The sequence below is a fragment of the Rhinopithecus roxellana genome, chromosome 15, assembly GCF_007565055.1.
Source record: "Rhinopithecus roxellana isolate Shanxi Qingling chromosome 15, ASM756505v1, whole genome shotgun sequence".
In the NCBI taxonomy this organism is placed as follows: domain Eukaryota; kingdom Metazoa; phylum Chordata; class Mammalia; order Primates; family Cercopithecidae; genus Rhinopithecus; species Rhinopithecus roxellana.
In genome coordinates, this window is record NC_044563.1 from 54,065,382 (window position 1) to 54,082,658 (window position 17,277).

A 17,277-nucleotide genomic window follows, 5' to 3' on the forward strand; every position below is an offset into this window, starting at 1 on the left:
GGAGTCTTGCTCTGTCACCCAGGCTGGAGTGCAGTGGCTGATCTCTGCTCACTGCAAGCTCCGCCTCCCGGGTTCACGCCATTCTCCTGCCTCAGCCTCCCGAGTAGCTGGGACTACAGGCATCTGCCACCACGCCCGGCTAATTTTTTGTATTTTTCATAGAGATGGGGTTTCACCATGTTGGTCAAGCTGGTCTTGAACTCCTGACCTTCAGGTGATCCACCAGCCTCCACCTCCCAAAGTGATGGGATTACAGGCCTGAGTGACGGCACCTGGCCTCATTACTCAAACCTTTAGGGAAAATCTCCTCACTCAGCCATGTGCAAGGACGTGAAGACCCAGAGGTGAAACATTTTAGGGTGCTGCCTCCAAATCTGAATTTCAAGAAAAGACTACAACGATCCAGTCCTGGGCTTCTCTAAATTCTTTTGTTGCTGACCAGACCTTAATTTTAGCCTTTGGAGGATGTGTCTATGCGAATGAGCGGCTGAAAACTCAGAAAACGAAAACTAGCTTTTATGGAGTTTTAAGTAATTACGTTTCTCAAAACTATGCATCATGCTCATTTGTGGGCATTGGATGAAAAGATAAATCTTTCTAGAAGAGGCAGGGGAGGGAGAGGCAATTCTGGGTGCGGAAGTTGGCAGAAAAGAAAATCAGTGTCTCCTAGACTTCGCCCAGTTTGGCTCGTTTGGGGTACTCCTCCACCACGCGTTACCAGGCCCGTGAAACCCACTCCCACCAGACAATTAGCGCGGGCGGACGAGCAAATTGACACCTAGTAGTCCGGAACTTTGCGTGCAGGGTTCCTGCAGCAGCACGCACCGGGAAGCTTTTGGGCGCTGCACAGCGCTGCGCCGTGGCCTTGAGTCCGGCGCGCAGAGGAGGAGGAGAAAGCTGACTCCTTAGTCCCGGGTAGTGGTCGTGGTGGTCGTCTTTGTAGTTCGTGGTCTGAGACCAGGCCTCAAGTGGGAACGGCGTCAAGATGATCTCACGGCGGAACCCAGAGCCCTTACGGTTTCTGCCGGATGAGTCCCGGAGCCTGCCCCCGCCCAAGCTGACCGACCCGCGGCTTCTCTACATCGGCTTCTTGGGATACTGCACTGGCCTGGTTGATAACGTGATCCGGCGGAGGCCGGTAGTGTCGGCTGGTGAGTGCTGCGCGGGCGGGATCGGCTGGGAGGAGAGGGGGTCGCAGGGCTGCAGACCTGCCCCGCCGTAGGCCCTCCTGAGGTGCTCTGCTTTTCCGTGCCTTGTTGCCTAGCTGACCCCAGCTCGCCTTCCCGGGCGGTCCGCGCCCCGTTAGCTCTTTAGAATCGAGCAGAGCCAGTGTGTCATTTGGCACTTGAAGAAACTGAGGTGCAGTGAAGCCCGAACTGAGACTGTGAAGGACCCGGGACTACTCTTCTCAGTTCGTGTTGTACTGTGTGCACAAATGAGCCGTGGCTCCATGCCACGCACTACTCACACTATGGGCATTATTGATAGCATTTAGGCCTTAAAACACTTTATTAGGCATGTATTATTCACAACGAGGAAACCGAGCCTAACAGGTTAACAGCAGCTTGCCCAAGGTCATATGGCTATTAAGTAGCAGAGCTTTTTTTTTTTGACCTCTGAATGGATATGGGACACAGGTGCTTCTCAAACTTAATGTGCATACGAGTAGCATAGGTGTCTTGTTAAAATCGGATTCTGGACTGGGCGCGGTGGCTCACACCTGTAATCCCAGTGCCTTGGGAGGCCGTGGCGGGCGGATCGCTTGAGCTCAGGAACTAGATACCAGCCTCGGCAACAGGGCGAAAGCCAGTCTCTACAAAAAACTAAAAAAGTTAGCCGGGCGTGGTGGTGCATGCCTGTGGTCCCAGGCTGAGGGAGGCTGAGGCAGGAGGGTCGTTTGAGCCTGGAAGGCAGAGGTTGCAGTAACCCGAGATTGCTCCATTGCACCCCAGCCTGGGCAACAAAGTGAGACCCTGTCTCAAAAAAAAAAAAAAAAAAAATGCGGATTCTGATTCATGAGATCTGGGGAGGAACTTGATGTTACCAACAAGTGCTCAAACACTGCTGCTGCTGATCTGAGGACCACTGTTTGAATAGGAGGCTCTAAACCAGTGTGCTGTAATCCCATCAGAGACACTGACTATTCTGATAATAACCACCACAGTAGCTTTGCTAAGCTCTATGGATTTCCAGAGGGAAAAGAGGAGAGGAACTTTGGAAGAGGGGTCTTTGAAGTTAACTTTGATTATCAGGCAGGGCTGAGAGACAGACAGCTTTCTAGGCCCATGGGGCTAGTGGGAGCCAATGGGGACAAGGACCTCTGAATGGAGGCTGTTTAATGATTGAGTGAGTGTTCAGGTTTAGAGTAATAAAACTACAAGGGAGATTTTAGCACAGCTTGGCAATTTATTTTCTAGCCAGCCAGGAACTTTGTAAGCTTTTGAGAGCTGCGGGGGTACAGTGATGAGCTCTGTATTTTGAAAAGTCATCTTTGTCAGCAATGTGAGGCATTGATTGGAGCCAAGAAGCACAATCAGGAAAAAAGCTCAGGCAATGGTTCAGGCAATTAGGAGTCACCACACTTGTACATCTTTTGCCTTCTTACAGCTGTATGTCATGCCTGAAGGTCAGCTCCCAGCCCATCAAATCCCAGCATTTCCAGTGCTCAAACAGTATTGAAATCCTATCTCCCTTGGGCATGACTCCTCCCTTGGACATGACTCCTCACTTCAGAAAGGAGTGATCTTTGTCCATTTATGCCTCTGAGGACTCAAGGCTTTCCCTTTTCATCACCACTTCACACTCGCCCAAGACTGTCACTTGGTGTAATGAAAAGAGCTCCACTTTGGAACTAAACAGACTTGCTCACCAGGCACAGGCACAGTGGTTCACACCTGTAATCTCAGCACTTTGGGAGACCAAGGCAGGAAGATCTCTTGAGGCCAGGAGTTCAAGACCAGCCTGGGCAACATAGTGAGACCCTGTCTCTACAAAAAATGTAAGAAATTAGCTAGGCATGGTGATGTGCACTTGTAGTCCCAGGTACTCAGGAGCTAAGGGAGGAGAATCACTTGAGCCTAGGAAGTTGAGGCTGCAGCAAGCCGTGATTGTACCACTGCACTACAGTCTGGGCAACAAAGTTGAGACCTTGTCTCCAATAAATAAATAAATAAACAGACTTGCTTGACTGCTTTCCAGCTGTGTCAGTTTGGGCAAGTTACATGGTCAGGTCGATCAGAGCCAAAGTTTCCTCATCTGTAAAATAAGAATAATTAATTTTTGCATATTTGTTGTGAGAATTGAGTGAGATTCTATAGGTAAAATGTCTGACATGTAAAAAGTGCTGGACAGAGTTCCCCTTCCTTAGCTCTTGTTATGGAAACAGTTTACCATATATTTGTAATTTGTTCATTTACTGAACCCCCCCCCCTTTTTTTTTTTGAGACAGGATCTCACTTGTCACCCAGGGTAGAGGGCAGTGGTGCAATCATGGGTAACTGCAGCCTCGACCTCTGGGCTCAGGCGATCCTCCTATCTTAGCCTTCTGAGTAGCTGGGACTACAGGTGCATACCACCAGGCCTGGCCAATTTTTAAATTTTTTGTAGAGATGGGGTCTTGCCATCTTGGCCAGACTGGTCTCGAACTTCTGGCCTCAAGTGATCCTGCCACCTCAGCCTCCCAGAGTGCTGGGGTTATAAGTGTGAGCCACTGTGCCTGGCCTTATTGAACTGTTTCTCTGTTATGTGCCCTATGGAGCTCCTAGTGAAATCAGGGAGACAAACAAACAGTCTGTTGCTGATCTTGGTATGATAGATACATGTTTTGATAGAGGTGGGTGAGCAGAAAGCACTTTAGGAGCACAAAGGAGATACAGATGGGAGGGAGAATGCTGTAGAGGAGGTAAAGGTTGACTGAAATGTGACGTATGCACCACTTAATCTCATTGTTGTTAGTTTAGCAGTTTGTGCCTTTCTGGGAGACAGAAGAGTACAGCAGTTAAGAGCGTATGCTTTGGGGTTTGACACCACCTCCACCCCACTAGTCATTTGATTCTGGGGAAATTCCCTATCTCAGAACTAGATGAGATAATGAATATAAACTGCTTAGCCCAGGAGTAGGGATCAGACTTCCTGAGCTCCCAGAGCTTCCCTACATTGCTTTGGAAGATTTAGATCCTAGGACTTTATTGAAATGGTTGTCCTCAGCAGCATTTACTGAATGCATATTGTATTTATCTAGGTCAGTGTCTGATATCTATAGTAGGTGTTCAATAAGTATTGAGTGAGGCCAGGTGTAGTGGCTCATGCCTGTAATCCCAGTACTTCGGGAGGCTGAGGCAGGTGGATCACCTGAGGTCAAGAGTTCAAGACCAGCCTGACCAATATGGTGAAACCCCCAAATTAGCCAGGTGTGGCGGCACATGCCAGTAATCCCAGCTACTCGGGAGGCTGAGGCTGGAGAATTGCTTGAACCTGGGAGGCGGAGATCGCAGTGAGCCGAGATTGCGCCATTGCACTCCAGCCTGGGCGACAGACTGAGACTCCATCTAAAAAAAAAAAAAAAAAAAGTAGTATTGAGTGAATAACTATATGTAGATTACAAGGAATATAAAACATGGTCCTAATCCTCCAAAGGTTTACAGACCAGATGGCCATATCCATTAAAAAGACAAATTGTGGTACAAGTTTGTGCATGTAGGGTGTGTATCACATAAATGTTGTTTCTAAGAGAGTTGGAGGTGTGGTGAAAGAGATATGGTAGATTTTCAGACTACAGCCCTGGAGAGTACCTGGCATTCTGTGAGTAATGGGATATTCTGGCTGGACACCGTGGCTCACACCTGTAATCCCAACACTTTGGAAGGCTGAGATGGGAGGATTGTTTGGTTTCAACACCAGCCTGGGCAACATAGGAAAACTTTGTCTCTACAAAAGAAATTTTTTTAAGCTATCTGGATATGGTGGTATGCACCTGTGATCCCAGCTACCTGGGAGGCTGAAGTAAGAGGATCACTCGAGCCTGGGAGGTTGAGGCTGCAGTGAGTGTGATCATGCCTCTGTATTCCAGCCTAAGTGACAGAGCAAGATTCTGTCTCATAATAATGAATACGTCTCCTAATAATGAATTTCTATCAATGAAATAAAATTGTGTAGCTCTTTTTCAAATTAGCAGGAAATGTTAAAAAGAATTTTTTAAGAATAAGACTTTAAAAATAAGTTGTACATATTTTGGGGGTACATGTGGTATTTTGATACGTGCATACAATGTGTAATGTTGAAACTGGGGCAAACGGGCCATTCATCACCCCAAGCATTCACCCCTTCTTTATGTTGGGAACATTCAAATTCCTCTCCTCCAGCAATTTTGAACTATACAACAAATTATTGTTAACTGTAGTCAACCTCTGTACTATCAATAAATAGAATTTTTTAATAAGTTTTTCTCATCATCTGTTTTTTTTAAACTTAACCTTCTTGCTGGTTACCACTTAATGTGCCCTAAATTTAGAGTCAGTTGGTATTCTAAGTATAGCCCACAAAATTAAATATTTATTGATCTCTAGTTTAATATATCAGTAATGTATGATGTTCTTCAAAGAGCACAATAGCTGCCGGGGTTAGACTCACCGAGTAAAGAATGGGAAGATGATTGTAGACGGGGTGTGCGGGTAGTGAGAGGTAGACCACTCAGAGAGAATGAGGAGAGAGGTTAGAAAAACGGGGCCTTGGGAAGAGGCCAAGCCATGCCTTTAGGGCTGGGAAGCCGACATCATCATCTCAAACACTTATGGAGTTTTTCTGTGAGGAACACGGGTCAGCGTAGAGAGAGTCTGGTTCTGTGTCTCAGCAGTCCAGTGGCACATGGGAGAACATGCACTCTTTGGTTTGCTATATGGTGGGTAGCCCATTAGGGAAAGCAGTGGCTGTTTGGGGTAAGAGAGAGTGCTCTGTCCAGTTCTAGAACATAGGAATATTTTTCATTTTTATTGTTTTATACCTTTTCCAAAATACTTTTACATGCATATGTCTTGTTTTATATGCTACTACTATGAGAAAGATAGGATAGGTCTTTTTTTTTTTTTTTTTTTTTTTGAGACAGAGTCTCATTCTGTCATCCAGGCTAGAGTTCAGTGGTACCATCTTGGCTCACTGCATTGTCCACCTCCCAGGTTCAGGCGATTCTCCAGCCTCAGCCTCCTGAGTAGCTGGTACTACAGGTGTGTGCTACCATGCTCGGCTAATTTTTGTATTTTTAGTAGAGACGGGGTTTCACCATGTTGGCCAGGCTGGTCTTGAACTCCTGACCTCAGGTGATCCACCCGCCTTGGCCTCCCAAAGTGTTGGGATTACAGGCATGAGCCCAGCGCTTTTTTTATTTTTATTTTTTAATAAATACCATAACAGGCCAGGCGCTTTGTCACCCAGGCTGAAGTGTAGTGGCGCAATCTCAGCTCACTGCAACCTCTGCCTCCCAGGTTCCAATGATTCTCCTGCCTCAGCCTCCCAAGTAGCTGGGACTACAGGCACCCGCCACCACCCCCAGCCAAATTTTGTATTTTTAATAGAGACAGGGTTTCACCATGTTGGCCAGGCTGGTCTCGAACTCCTGACCTCAGGTGATCCACCCGTCTCGGCCTCCCAAAGTGCTGGGATTACAGGTGTGAGCCACTGCGTCCAGCCAAAAATGTAACTCTTAATACACATTGACTAATTTTTGCTTTCTTTGGGATTTGTCATTTGAATTTCAGGTTTGCATCGCCACCTTCTATATATTACGGCCTTTTTTTTTGTTGGATATTATCTTGTAAAACGTGAAGACTACATGTATGCTGTGAGAGACCGTGAAATGTTTGGATATATGAAATTACATCCAGAGGATTTTCCTGAAAAAGGTATTTCAAGTTAATTTTAGAGAATCTGTGTTTACTGTATTATTATTTTCCCTGGTTAATCTTATCCATGTCTATGGCTTTAGGTACCTTCTAAATTCTGTTGACTCCCACATCTTAGTCTATAGACCAAAATTCTCTTCAATTAATATATCCAGTTTTTGCCTGACTACCTCTGTCTCCTTTGGACAGCAAACAAAACTCATGACCCCTCTGCCTTCCCAAACCTCCTGCTTCTCTGTGTCCTGCTTCAGGGAATGGCACTACTGTCCACCTGGACACTCAAGCCAGAAGCCTGAGAATTATCAAGTCTTTCTCTTTCACTTCCCATTAATCATCAGGTCTTATCAGTTCTACTTCCTAAATATTTCTCAACTTTGAACTCTCCTCTCCCTGGTTCAGGCCTTGATAATCTCTTGCTCGGACTGTTGCACTTGCCTGTTAACTCACCACTTGCTTTGGTCTTATTTCCAGTGACAGCAAATCTGATCACATCTGTTTAAAATAGTTTTCCGGCTGGGCGCAGTGGCTCACGCCTGTAATCCCAGCACTTTGGGAGGCCGAGGCGGGCAGGTCACCTGCGGTCAGGAACTTGAGACCAGCCTGGCCAACATGGTGAAACCCCGTCTCTACTAGAAATACAAAAAGTAGCCGGCCATGATGGCGCGTGCCTGTAATCTCAGCTACTTGGGAAGCTGAGGCAAGAGAATTGCTTGAACCCGGGAGGCGGAGGTTTCAGGGAGCCGAGATCGCTCCATTGCACTCCAGCCTGGGCGTCACAGCGAGACTGTGTCTCAAAAAATTAAATTAAATAAAAATAAAATAAAATAAAATAAGTCATCCATTGCCTAGTGGATAAAATCCAGACTCCTTAGGATGGCTCGTTTCCTCCAGCTTAGCTAATTGCCTGTCCTCTGGTAGAAACACTTTACCCACATTCTTATCTACCGTATGATATACACGTCTGTGTTCTTCATGGATTGTAGCTTTGTCTTTGTTTCCCAGCCTCTCGCATAGAGCCTACACATAGCAGGCATTTATGCATAATAGTGGATATGAACTGTAATGGAACACTTCCTCATTCCTCATCACTCATCATTTGCCTGGTGAATTGCTTTGTCTGCCTGCCCTATATTGCTTTATACATGTTGTACCTTCTTCCTACTATGTTATTCTTCCTCTTGCCCATTTCCACCCCATCCACCTAGCAAATTTCTGCTTTCATTATCTCAGTGAAGCTTTCACTGAGCTACAGTCAGGCATTCCCTCAGTGTGCTCTATCTGTATTCTGCTATTAATCTATTAGTAGTTGTAATATAACTTTTCTCACCTGTGTTTTACACAGATACACACAACACATGTGCACATATATGAGTCTCTGTAGGCTGGGAGTTTAACTTACTAGGACTTTTTTTTGGTCTCCCAGGGGTTTGGCACACATGACCTTATTAAATGTGTAAATGAATGAGTATAGAAAAAATTTGAACTTGTAAACATATAAATAGATTTTCCCCAGTCTCAGCAACATAGTGAGACCTCATCCCTACAGAAAACTTAAAAATTAGCTGGGTGTGGTGGCACATGTGTATAGTCCCAGCTCCTTGGGAGGCTGAGGCAGGAGGATTACTTGAGCCTGGGAGGTCAAGGTGCTGTGAGCTGTGATCACACCACTGCATTCCAGCCTAGGTGACAGAGCGAGACCCTGTCTCAAAAAAAAAAAAAAAAAAAAAAGACTTTCCTATTAATGTAAATGTGTGATATAAAACATTTAAATTTCATTAGACTGATCTCTAAGGTCTTATTTAGCTCTAAAATTTTATTACTCTTTAATTTTCCCACAGCCTTCAGTCACATATATGATATTTATGGTGGATCAGAAAGATACATCTTCTTTTTTTTGCCAAAGAAGAGCTTAAAGACTAGCACAAAGCATGAATAGTGGATGTATCGGGAATGCATAATACTCAGAACCATTAAATGTTAGAGCTGGAAGTCATCTTGGATATATTGATTACTAGGAGTGACGCCCAGTGACTGAGCAGTCTTCAGTCCCAGACCTCTGGCTCTTTGCTTAGACATAGTTCCATGAGTTCACTGTGTCTGCAGGAGTGTATATAGCTGCAGGGCTCATTCTGTTTCTGAGCTGCAGATTACTGGCAGTTGTGCCAGGAGCCTCATGCACGGACAGTGGGAGCCCAGAGAGCTTGACCACATTGGCTGCTGGCCTCTCCTGGCTGACCTGTGCCCTTCTGTGTTTATGTCTTCCTTCACCTCTTCAGTCAGGTTATTCCTGGCAGCACCTTGTCCCTCTTGGCAGCCATTTGGTTGTCATCACAGATTCCTCCAAAATTATTCTTCATTCAATGAAAGAAAATCCTTCAGTGATTACCAAGCCATAGTCGAGGACAAGAAAATAAGGAAATTCTTAGGGGTTTGTCTTAGTCCATTTGGCCTACTATAACAAAATGCCTTAAACTGGGTAATTAAAAAAAATTTTTTTAACTTTGTTTTTCTTACCACCTGTATAATTGCAGAATAGAGTGGGTAATATATAAATAGTAGAAATTTATTGCTTGCAATTCTGGAGGCTGGGAAGTCCAAGATCAGGGTACCAGCACAGCTGGTGTCTGCTAAGGGCCCACTCTGTGCTTCATAGATGATGCTATCTTGCTGTGTCCTCACATGGTAGAAGAGGCAAACAAGGTCCCCTAAGCCGATCCCACTCATGAGGATAGAGCCTTTGTGACCTAATCACCTCCCAAAGTCCTAACCTCGTAATATCATCATCTTGGGGGTTACATTTCAACTTATGAACTTTGGTGGGGCATGAACATTCAGACCACAGCAGGATTTCAATCAGTAAGATTACTGAGTGTTAATTTTCCTTTAGGAAATACAATTTTTAAAACGTATTTTTAAAATAAATCTTTTATGATCTTTCCTTTTATAGAGAAGAAAACATACGCTGAAATTTTTGAAAAATTCCATCCAGTACGTTAAAGTCTTCAAAATGCTTGCTCCAGTTTCACTGATACCTGCTGTTTCTGAATTTGATGGAACATGTTTCTAATGAGAGTTGAAGCTTATGCTTATCTGTGTGTTGACACCTTGTAATTAAAATAGTTATCATGAATACTCTGACTCTTTTTATTGTTGTAAGAAAAATAGTTCATCAGAGAATGGTCAGTTTCCATTCACCCATCTGAAAGATTTTAAAATGAGGTTGAATTCGAGTTTAGAGTTAGCAGACTACAGCCTATGGGCCAAATCTGGCCCACTGCCAATAAAGTCTTATTGGAACACAGCCATGCTCATTTGTTTACATGTTGTTTATGGCGACTGCCATGCTACAAGAGCAGAATTGAGTAGTTGCGATAGAGACCTATGGCCTGCAAAGCCTAATTAATGTGTGGCCCTTTCAGAAAAGGTTTGCCTGTCCCATCCTAGTGCAAAGTGAATTTAGAGTGAGCCAAATTATGGAGGATTCTGTGACTCTTGCCAAATAATTTTGACTTCATCCTGTAGGTATTAAGTCATTAAAGCATTTTAAATTATACAGTCAGGTTTGTATTTCTGAGCTCTGTCTATAATGATATAGAAGGTGGTTTAGAAGGAGGAGACTCCAGACAAGGAAAACAGAAATCTTACACTGCAAAGGTGTCTTTGCTCTTAGGTGGATTATCCTGGAGAAAGTGGACTCAGGAGCTAATACTGTCTACAGTGGAGCTTGGTGCAATTAGAAGCAAAAGACTGTACCTAACTGGAATGAGGTTACTTTTTATGGCTTATCAAATGCTTGTCCTGGCGTGATGCAGTGGCTCATGGCTAGAATCCCAGCACTTTGAGAGGCTGAGGCAGGGTAGATTGCTTGAGCCCAGGAGTTTGAGACCAACCTGGGCAACATGGCAAAACACTATCTCTACATAAAATACAGAAATTAGCCGGGCATGGTGGCACGTGCCTGTAGTCCCCGCTACTCATGAGGCTGAAATGGGAGGATCTATTGAGCCCTGGAGTTCGAGGATGCAGTTAACTGTGATTGTGTCACAGTTCACTGCAGCCTGGGTGACATTCCAGCCTGGGTGACAAAGGAGACCCTGTCAAAAAAAAAAAAAAAGTACTTGTCTCAAAAGTTTTGTTTCCTAGCTTAGAATTTATAATCAGATTCGGTTTTGGAGATAAAGTATATATGTTTTTTGTTGTTGTTTTTTTTTTGAGATAGTCTTGCTCTGTCATCAGGCTGGAGTGCAGTGGTGCGATCTCAGCTCACTGCAACCTCCACCTCCTGGGTTTAAGCAATTCTCCTGCCTTAGCCTCCTGAGTAGCTGGGATTACAGGTGCATGCCACCACGCCCAGTTAATTTTTATATTTTCAGTAGAGACGAGGTTTCACCATGTTGACCAGGATGGTCTCGATCTTTTGACTTTGTGATCCACCTGCCTCGGCCTCCCCAAGTGCTGGGATTACAGGCGTGAGCCACCGCGCCTGGCCTATATGTGATTTCAAATTAGGTGGCCTTATAAATATAAGCAGATGGTTTCTGGGCAAAATCAAATGAATTCCATCTTTATTTTCTTGAGTACCACTTGTAAAAACAAATTAGGTTGGAGAAAGTGCTTTAGAAATAATAAAGATGTACAAATACAAGGTTTTGTTATTTTTTAATTACTTCTGCAATAAATATGTTTATAGTTCACTTGTTGTTGGCCTCATCAGTGGTCGCCAAGTAAAAGAGGGTGAACCACTCATCCCAAGAGACTGTCTGCTACCCCTTAGCTCTGGAGGGTAAAAAGCAAGGGCCAGAGCAAATACATAGGAGAAAGAGGGAGAAAAAAAAAAAATCAGGCTATTTTAATAGCCCTCACATGCCAAGTGCTTTTGCTTCATCATGTTTAGTTTTCATCAACTTGTGAGGTACATAATATTATCCCCATTTTATAGATGAGGGAATTTAGGCTCCAATGGGTTAAATAACTTGCACAAGTACACACTGAATGACTGCCATGAGGAGGGATGTGAATTTTGGTCACATGCCAACACCTACGCTCTTCCCACCATACCACACAGGACAGGTAACTGTCTAGTCCCTCCTGGTCACCTCCCCAAGCTGGTAAGAGGAGCGAGGGGAGCAGTGAATAATAGCAACAGACATTCTAAAGGTGAGCCAGTGACTAGAATCCAGGAATTGGTGCTCAGGAGTTAGAGAAGCATCCCAGAGAAGTGAGCCGCCTTCACTTCTGGCTGCAGGTCTAGGCCTTTCTGCTCTCATCATCGGCTGGTGAACTGCTCCGCCGGCCTCATCAGAGTCTGCCTTTTATCATGTGAAGGGACCTGTGGAGTGAAGAAATTTTTAAAAGGCCAAGTTAGTATCAATTCCAACAACTAAGATACTATCACATGCCCATTGAAGCAGGAATTAAAATGAAAAAACTCAATGCTGATGTTGCTGATGAAAAACTGGCAGTGCCTCAGCACTGTGAGGAGAATCCTAGGTTGTCAGAGCAGGAATAACTCATTTGATTTCTCTGCTATATTTTACTAACAGGGAAACTAAGATGCAGAAAGGTAAGATAAGTTGTCTAGGGCCAGGCTTGATGACACGCCTGTAATCCCAGCACTTTGGGAGGCCAAGGTGGATGGATCACTTGAGGTCAGGAATTCGAGACCGGTCTGGCCAACATGGTGAAACCCCATCTCTACTAAAAGTACAAAAATTAGCTGGGCATGGTGGCATGAGCCTGTAATCCCAGATCCTCAGGAGGTTGAGGCAGGAGACTTGCTTGAATTTGGGAGGCAGAGGTTGTGGTGAGCCGAGATCGTGCCACTGCACGCCAGCCTGGACGACAAGAGCAAGACTCCATCTCAAAAAAAAAAGAGGTTGGGTGCGGTGGCTCACGCCTGTAATCCCAGCACTTTGGGAAGCCGAGTGTGGAGGATCACAAGGTCAGGAGATTGAGACCATCTTGGCCAACATGGTGAAACCCCATCTCTACTAAAAATACAAAAAATTAGCTGGGCGTGGTGGTGCGCACCTGTAGTCCCAACTACTTGAGAGACTGAGGCAGGAGAATTGCTTGAACCCGGGAGGCAGAGGTTGCAGTGAGCCGAGATCGTGCCACTGCACTCCAGCCTGGCGATAGAGTGAGACTCCACCTCAAAAATAAAAGTTGTCTAGGATAATACAGAAGTCAATGGAAGAGCCAGAACAAGAGCCCAGATTTTTAACTGTTGCTATACCATATTGCCTCTGAATGAAAATCAGGTTAGGGTGTGTTGAAATGTTATGGTGTAGAGTTGCTGCTCCGGCCTTTGAAGCTATTTGGTGAGTCAGAGTGTGGTTTCTACCCATTCTGCCATGCCCAGTTCCCACTTTGAGCCACTCTGCAAAAGTCTAAGGCTCTAAGGAACACCACTGTAGAGGAAAATAATTAGACTAATTAGGCCAGGGTTCATTTCTTGGCTCTGTCATTTACTGAGTAATGTTGGATTCATTTTACTTCTCAGGCCTCTGGTTTTTTCATCTGCAAAAGGGAATGATAGGCCGGGCGTGGTGGCTCATGCCTGTAATCCTAGCACTTTGGAAGGCCGAGGCAGGTGGGTCATGAGGTCAGGAGTTCAAGACCAGCCTGGCCAACATGGTGAAACCCTGTCTCTACTAAAGATTAAAAAAAAATTAGCCAGGTGTGTTGGCACACACCTGTAATCCCAGCTACTTGGGAGGCTGAGGAAAATCTCTCGAACCTGGGAGGCAGAGGTGGCAGTGAGCTGGGATGGCACCATTGCACTCCAACCTGGGTGACGGGGTGAGACTCCATCTCAAAAAACAAAAAGGGGAATGATAATTCCATGAGATAATGGATATGCAAAGTGATCTTAAAAATATTCAAATGCCAGGCCGGGCGCGGTGGCTCAAGCCTGTAATCCCAGCACTTTGGGAGGCCGAGACGGGCGGATCACGAGGTCAGGAGATCGAGACCATCCTGGCTAACACGGCTAAACCCCGTCTCTACTAAAAATACAAAAACTAGCCGGGCGAGGTGGCGGGCGCCTGTAGTCCCAGCTACTCGGGAGGCTGAGGCAGGAGAATGGCGTGAACCCGGGAGGCGGAGCTTGCAGTGAGCTGAGATCTGGCCACTGCACTCCAGTCCGGGCGACAGAGCGAGACTCCGCCTCAAAAAAAAAAAAAAAAAAAAATTCAAATGCCAGTCGTTAGTTTTACTACCACTGTTATTGCTCAGTGAAGAAGCTGAAACCCAGAGAAATGAAGTAGCTTGCCCAAGGCCCCACAGCTCATTAGTGATAGAATCAGAAGGTGAACCCAGAGCTGCTGACACAGCCCAGTCTAATTCAACAACCTCTGTGAGGTAACTCGGGGAGCCTCCAGGGGAGAGGGAAGAAGGGTTGAGGTTGACAGTTTGGGTTTGAAGTGGAAGAAGGAAAAACGGCTGAGAAAATGCCTGGAGCAGAGATCTCCATAGACTCTGTGTTTGGGGGTCCACATTTATTCCCCATAATTGCAGAGCAGCCTTCACACAGATTATGAAGATAACACAATATGGCAGACAGTGGGTACGAGGAAAGAACACTCAGCTCAAAGTTGAGGCCGGTCTTACTTTTGTCTCTTTACTGCGTGACTTTGGGTGAGTCACTTCACCTCTCTGGCTTCAATTTCCTTACTAGTAAAGTGGGGATGAGAATCTTTTTCTGCACAGCTGCATCAGATGGTTCTGAGATTGCAATGGACGTGGATGTTGTTTACAACTAATGAGACCAGTTGGTGGGAGCAGGGCTGGCAGGTGGCACAGAATCAAAACTGGCAGGTATTGTGGTCCAATTTCTATTAATACTAGTCTTTATCCATGAGTGAACTAGTGATGACCATGCTAAGAACCCTTCCCACCTCCTACCCTCTGCCACCACCTGCTTGTCTAGCTTGCTGCTCATCCACACTCACCACCCCAGCCCCTCTGTGCATAGACATGTAGGCTCAGACTGGAACACATAATCACATGTACCTACAACAGGGCTTCCCAACAGGCATGTCTGTACACTCCGGTTTGCCTGGAATGGATTAGAGTGCCATGACAGTAGTCCCTCGGCTTCCCGTTTGGTGGGTTCCAACCTGGGATGGTCAGAGTACCCCCAGCCTGTTGTAGGAGTACTGCAAGCAGCCTCACCTATGTATCCCCAAGTGCCATATAATTTTCCATGTTCTGTGACTTGAAAAAATGTTGGGAAACACTGTCACACACACGGAATTCACAATGTTCACTTAAGTCAATATGCATGCCCTAGGTAAGTTTCTTCCTTCTTTTTTTTTTTTTTTTTTTTTGAGATGAAGTCTCCCTCTGTCGCCCAGGCTGGAGTGCAGTGGCACAATCTCGACTGACTGCAACCTCCGCCTCCCGGGTTCACGCCATTCTCCTGCCTCAGCCTCCCGAGTAGCTGGGACTACAGGTGCCTGCCACCATGCCCAGTTAATTTTTGTATTTTTAGTAGAGACAGGGTTTCACCACATTGGCCAGGCTGGTCTCGAACTCCTGACCTCAGGCAATCCACCTGCCTTGGCCTCCCAAAGTGCTGGGATTTGGCGTGAGCCACCGCGCCCAGCCCCTCTTTAATCAAATGCTTAACGAAGTCAATGATGAGAACACACTCATTCAATTCACACATTTGCAAGTATTCACATACAGATAAATGCACACGTGCACAAACATATGTATGTGCATATGAGATACGCCCTCACAGGCCACTTTTCCTTCTGTTTCCATATCACTTCATTGCAATTGCCAATTTGAGGTCAGAAGGATAGTAACACAGGCCTAGTCTTAGGCCCTCCTAGGTTGTGGTCCCAATACCCTGATGCAAGAGTGGCACTGTCTGAGAGCCAGGCTGTTCCTCTCCCACTGGGTTGCACCACTGCCCCCTCTGCTCTCCTGGAATGTCCCTTGGTAGACTCTGACACCCACCAGCATGGCCACCATTACCTTCCCTAGTGTCCAAGGTCTACCAAACTTGCCCCGTCATTTCCTGGTATTTCCTTGTCACCTCCTGGGCTTTCTTGGTAAGGTGCATAAGGATGTGATGGAGGCTGGAGAAGTGCAGGTGGAACTGGGCTTCCAGTTCCAGCTCTCCTGAGGCACTCTCATCCTCGACTTCCTCTGTCTCTGCAGTTCCATTCTCAGCCTCCTCAGCTTCGCCACCTGCCACCTTGGCCTGCCACTCCTCCCGCGGCAGCAGCCCATGTTCCACCTCCACACAGATGGCCTTGAGCATGGTGAAGTAGGTGTAGAGATCGGGGGCCTCAGCCTGGGCCTGGCCCCCATGCCCACTCAGCTGCACGTCCCGCAGAAGGCTCGGGATCATCACCACCTGCTCCATGTTGTGCACCTCGGCCGAATACCGGTCCATGACGGTCAGCAGGCAGTTCTTGGGGTAACGCTTGGTTAGCACCTGCATGGTTGCTTCCTCTGACACAGTGAACCCAGCAGACTGCCCCGTGCTATTTCTAGGCTCTCGGCAGATTGACAGGATGCCAGTGCTCAGCTGTTGGGTCAACACAGCCCTGTTTTGGGCCAATCCCAGGGCTCAGGCTCTAGCATCTGTATCAGGTGATCCATCTGCCCAGAGATAGGTCTGCCAGCCTTCTGCGTGTCATCCCAGCTCTGCATGACTGCCCCTGCAAGAACCCGACACTTCCTCTGTCAGCTTGCTGAGCCAGTTGGAAGGAAGCTTTTCCCTTTGGCAACTGGTACACTAGACCTCAGGGCAATAAATAATTCTTTCAGGTCACTGGAGACCAAGCTGTCTCTTTGCTGCTTAGGGCAGCCTTCCAATACACAGTTCACTCCTTCAGCCCAGGGTGACTCCATTGTGAAATGGAGAGGATTTGAAGTGAAACAGCTTGATGTGGGGCAAGGAATATTGAGGTTGGAGTCAGAAACCCAGTTCTGCAATTTCCTAGCTGAGATTTTTTTGTTTTTTGCTGGCTAATATTTATTGAGCACCTACTGCACATCAGGGTCTGCACTGAGCCTTCTTGTGAGTGATCTCATTTAATCTTCACCACAACCCTCATAAATGTTTTATTTATTTAATTTTTGTAGAGATGGGGTCTTGCTATGTTGCCCAGTCTGGTTTTGAACTCCTGGGATAAAGCAATCCTCCACCTCAGCCTCCCAAAGCGCTGGAATTGCAGGTATGAACCACCAGTATTCCTGTTTTGCCAATGAGGAAATTTAGGTGCAGACAGCTAAAGTAACTTGCTCAAGGTCCCACTGGGGCTGGGATTCCAGCCCAGGACCACCTCTACCCCCCTCCAGGCAGTGCTCTGGACTGACATGAGGTTACACAGTCATACAAGTTAACCGGATCCATATCCTCTGT

General features: G+C 46.1%; 2 protein-coding genes across 3 annotated transcripts; one reads left to right on the plus strand and one right to left on the minus strand.

The window, feature by feature from the left end:
• Nucleotides 1–510: 510 nt before the first annotated feature.
• Nucleotides 511–10,194, plus strand: NDUFC2 (NADH:ubiquinone oxidoreductase subunit C2). The gene is made up of 3 exons (XM_010365772.1): nt 511–1,151; nt 6,750–6,893; nt 9,841–10,194. Exons 1-3 carry the CDS (start codon nt 986–988, stop codon nt 9,888–9,890), a joined length of 360 nt encoding a protein of 119 aa, XP_010364074.1. The 5' UTR covers nt 511–985; the 3' UTR covers nt 9,891–10,194.
• Nucleotides 10,195–11,533: 1,339 nt separating this feature from the next.
• On the minus strand, nt 11,534–16,363 carry THRSP (thyroid hormone responsive). Of its 2 annotated transcripts, none has more exons than XM_010365771.2 (2): nt 15,879–16,363; nt 11,534–12,222 (listed from the first exon to the last, which is right to left on the minus strand). In XM_010365771.2, exon 1 carries the CDS (start codon nt 16,348–16,350, stop codon nt 15,898–15,900), a length of 453 nt encoding a protein of 150 aa, XP_010364073.1. In that variant the 5' UTR covers nt 16,351–16,363; the 3' UTR covers nt 11,534–12,222; nt 15,879–15,897. The 2 variants fall into 2 exon arrangements, with proteins under 2 accessions (XP_010364073.1, XP_030774060.1); XM_030918200.1 differs by having other exon boundaries at nt 11,536–12,222; nt 15,911–16,363.
• Nucleotides 16,364–17,277: the final 914 nt, after the last annotated feature.

Coding starts and splice junctions, on each gene's coding strand:
- THRSP (XM_030918200.1), bottom strand. CDS start 16,350: ATGCAGGTGCTAACCAAGCGTTACCCCAAGAACTGCCTGCTGACCGTC. Junction 12,223..15,910: donor AAATACCAGGAAATGACGGG/GCAAGTTTGGTA, acceptor TTCACTCCACAG/GTCCCTTCACATGATAAAAG.
- NDUFC2 (XM_010365772.1), top strand. CDS start 986: ATGATCTCACGGCGGAACCCAGAGCCCTTACGGTTTCTGCCGGATGAG. Junction 1,152..6,749: donor GAGGCCGGTAGTGTCGGCTG/GTGAGTGCTGCG, acceptor TTTGAATTTCAG/GTTTGCATCGCCACCTTCTA. Junction 6,894..9,840: donor AGAGGATTTTCCTGAAAAAG/GTATTTCAAGTT, acceptor TTCCTTTTATAG/AGAAGAAAACATACGCTGAA.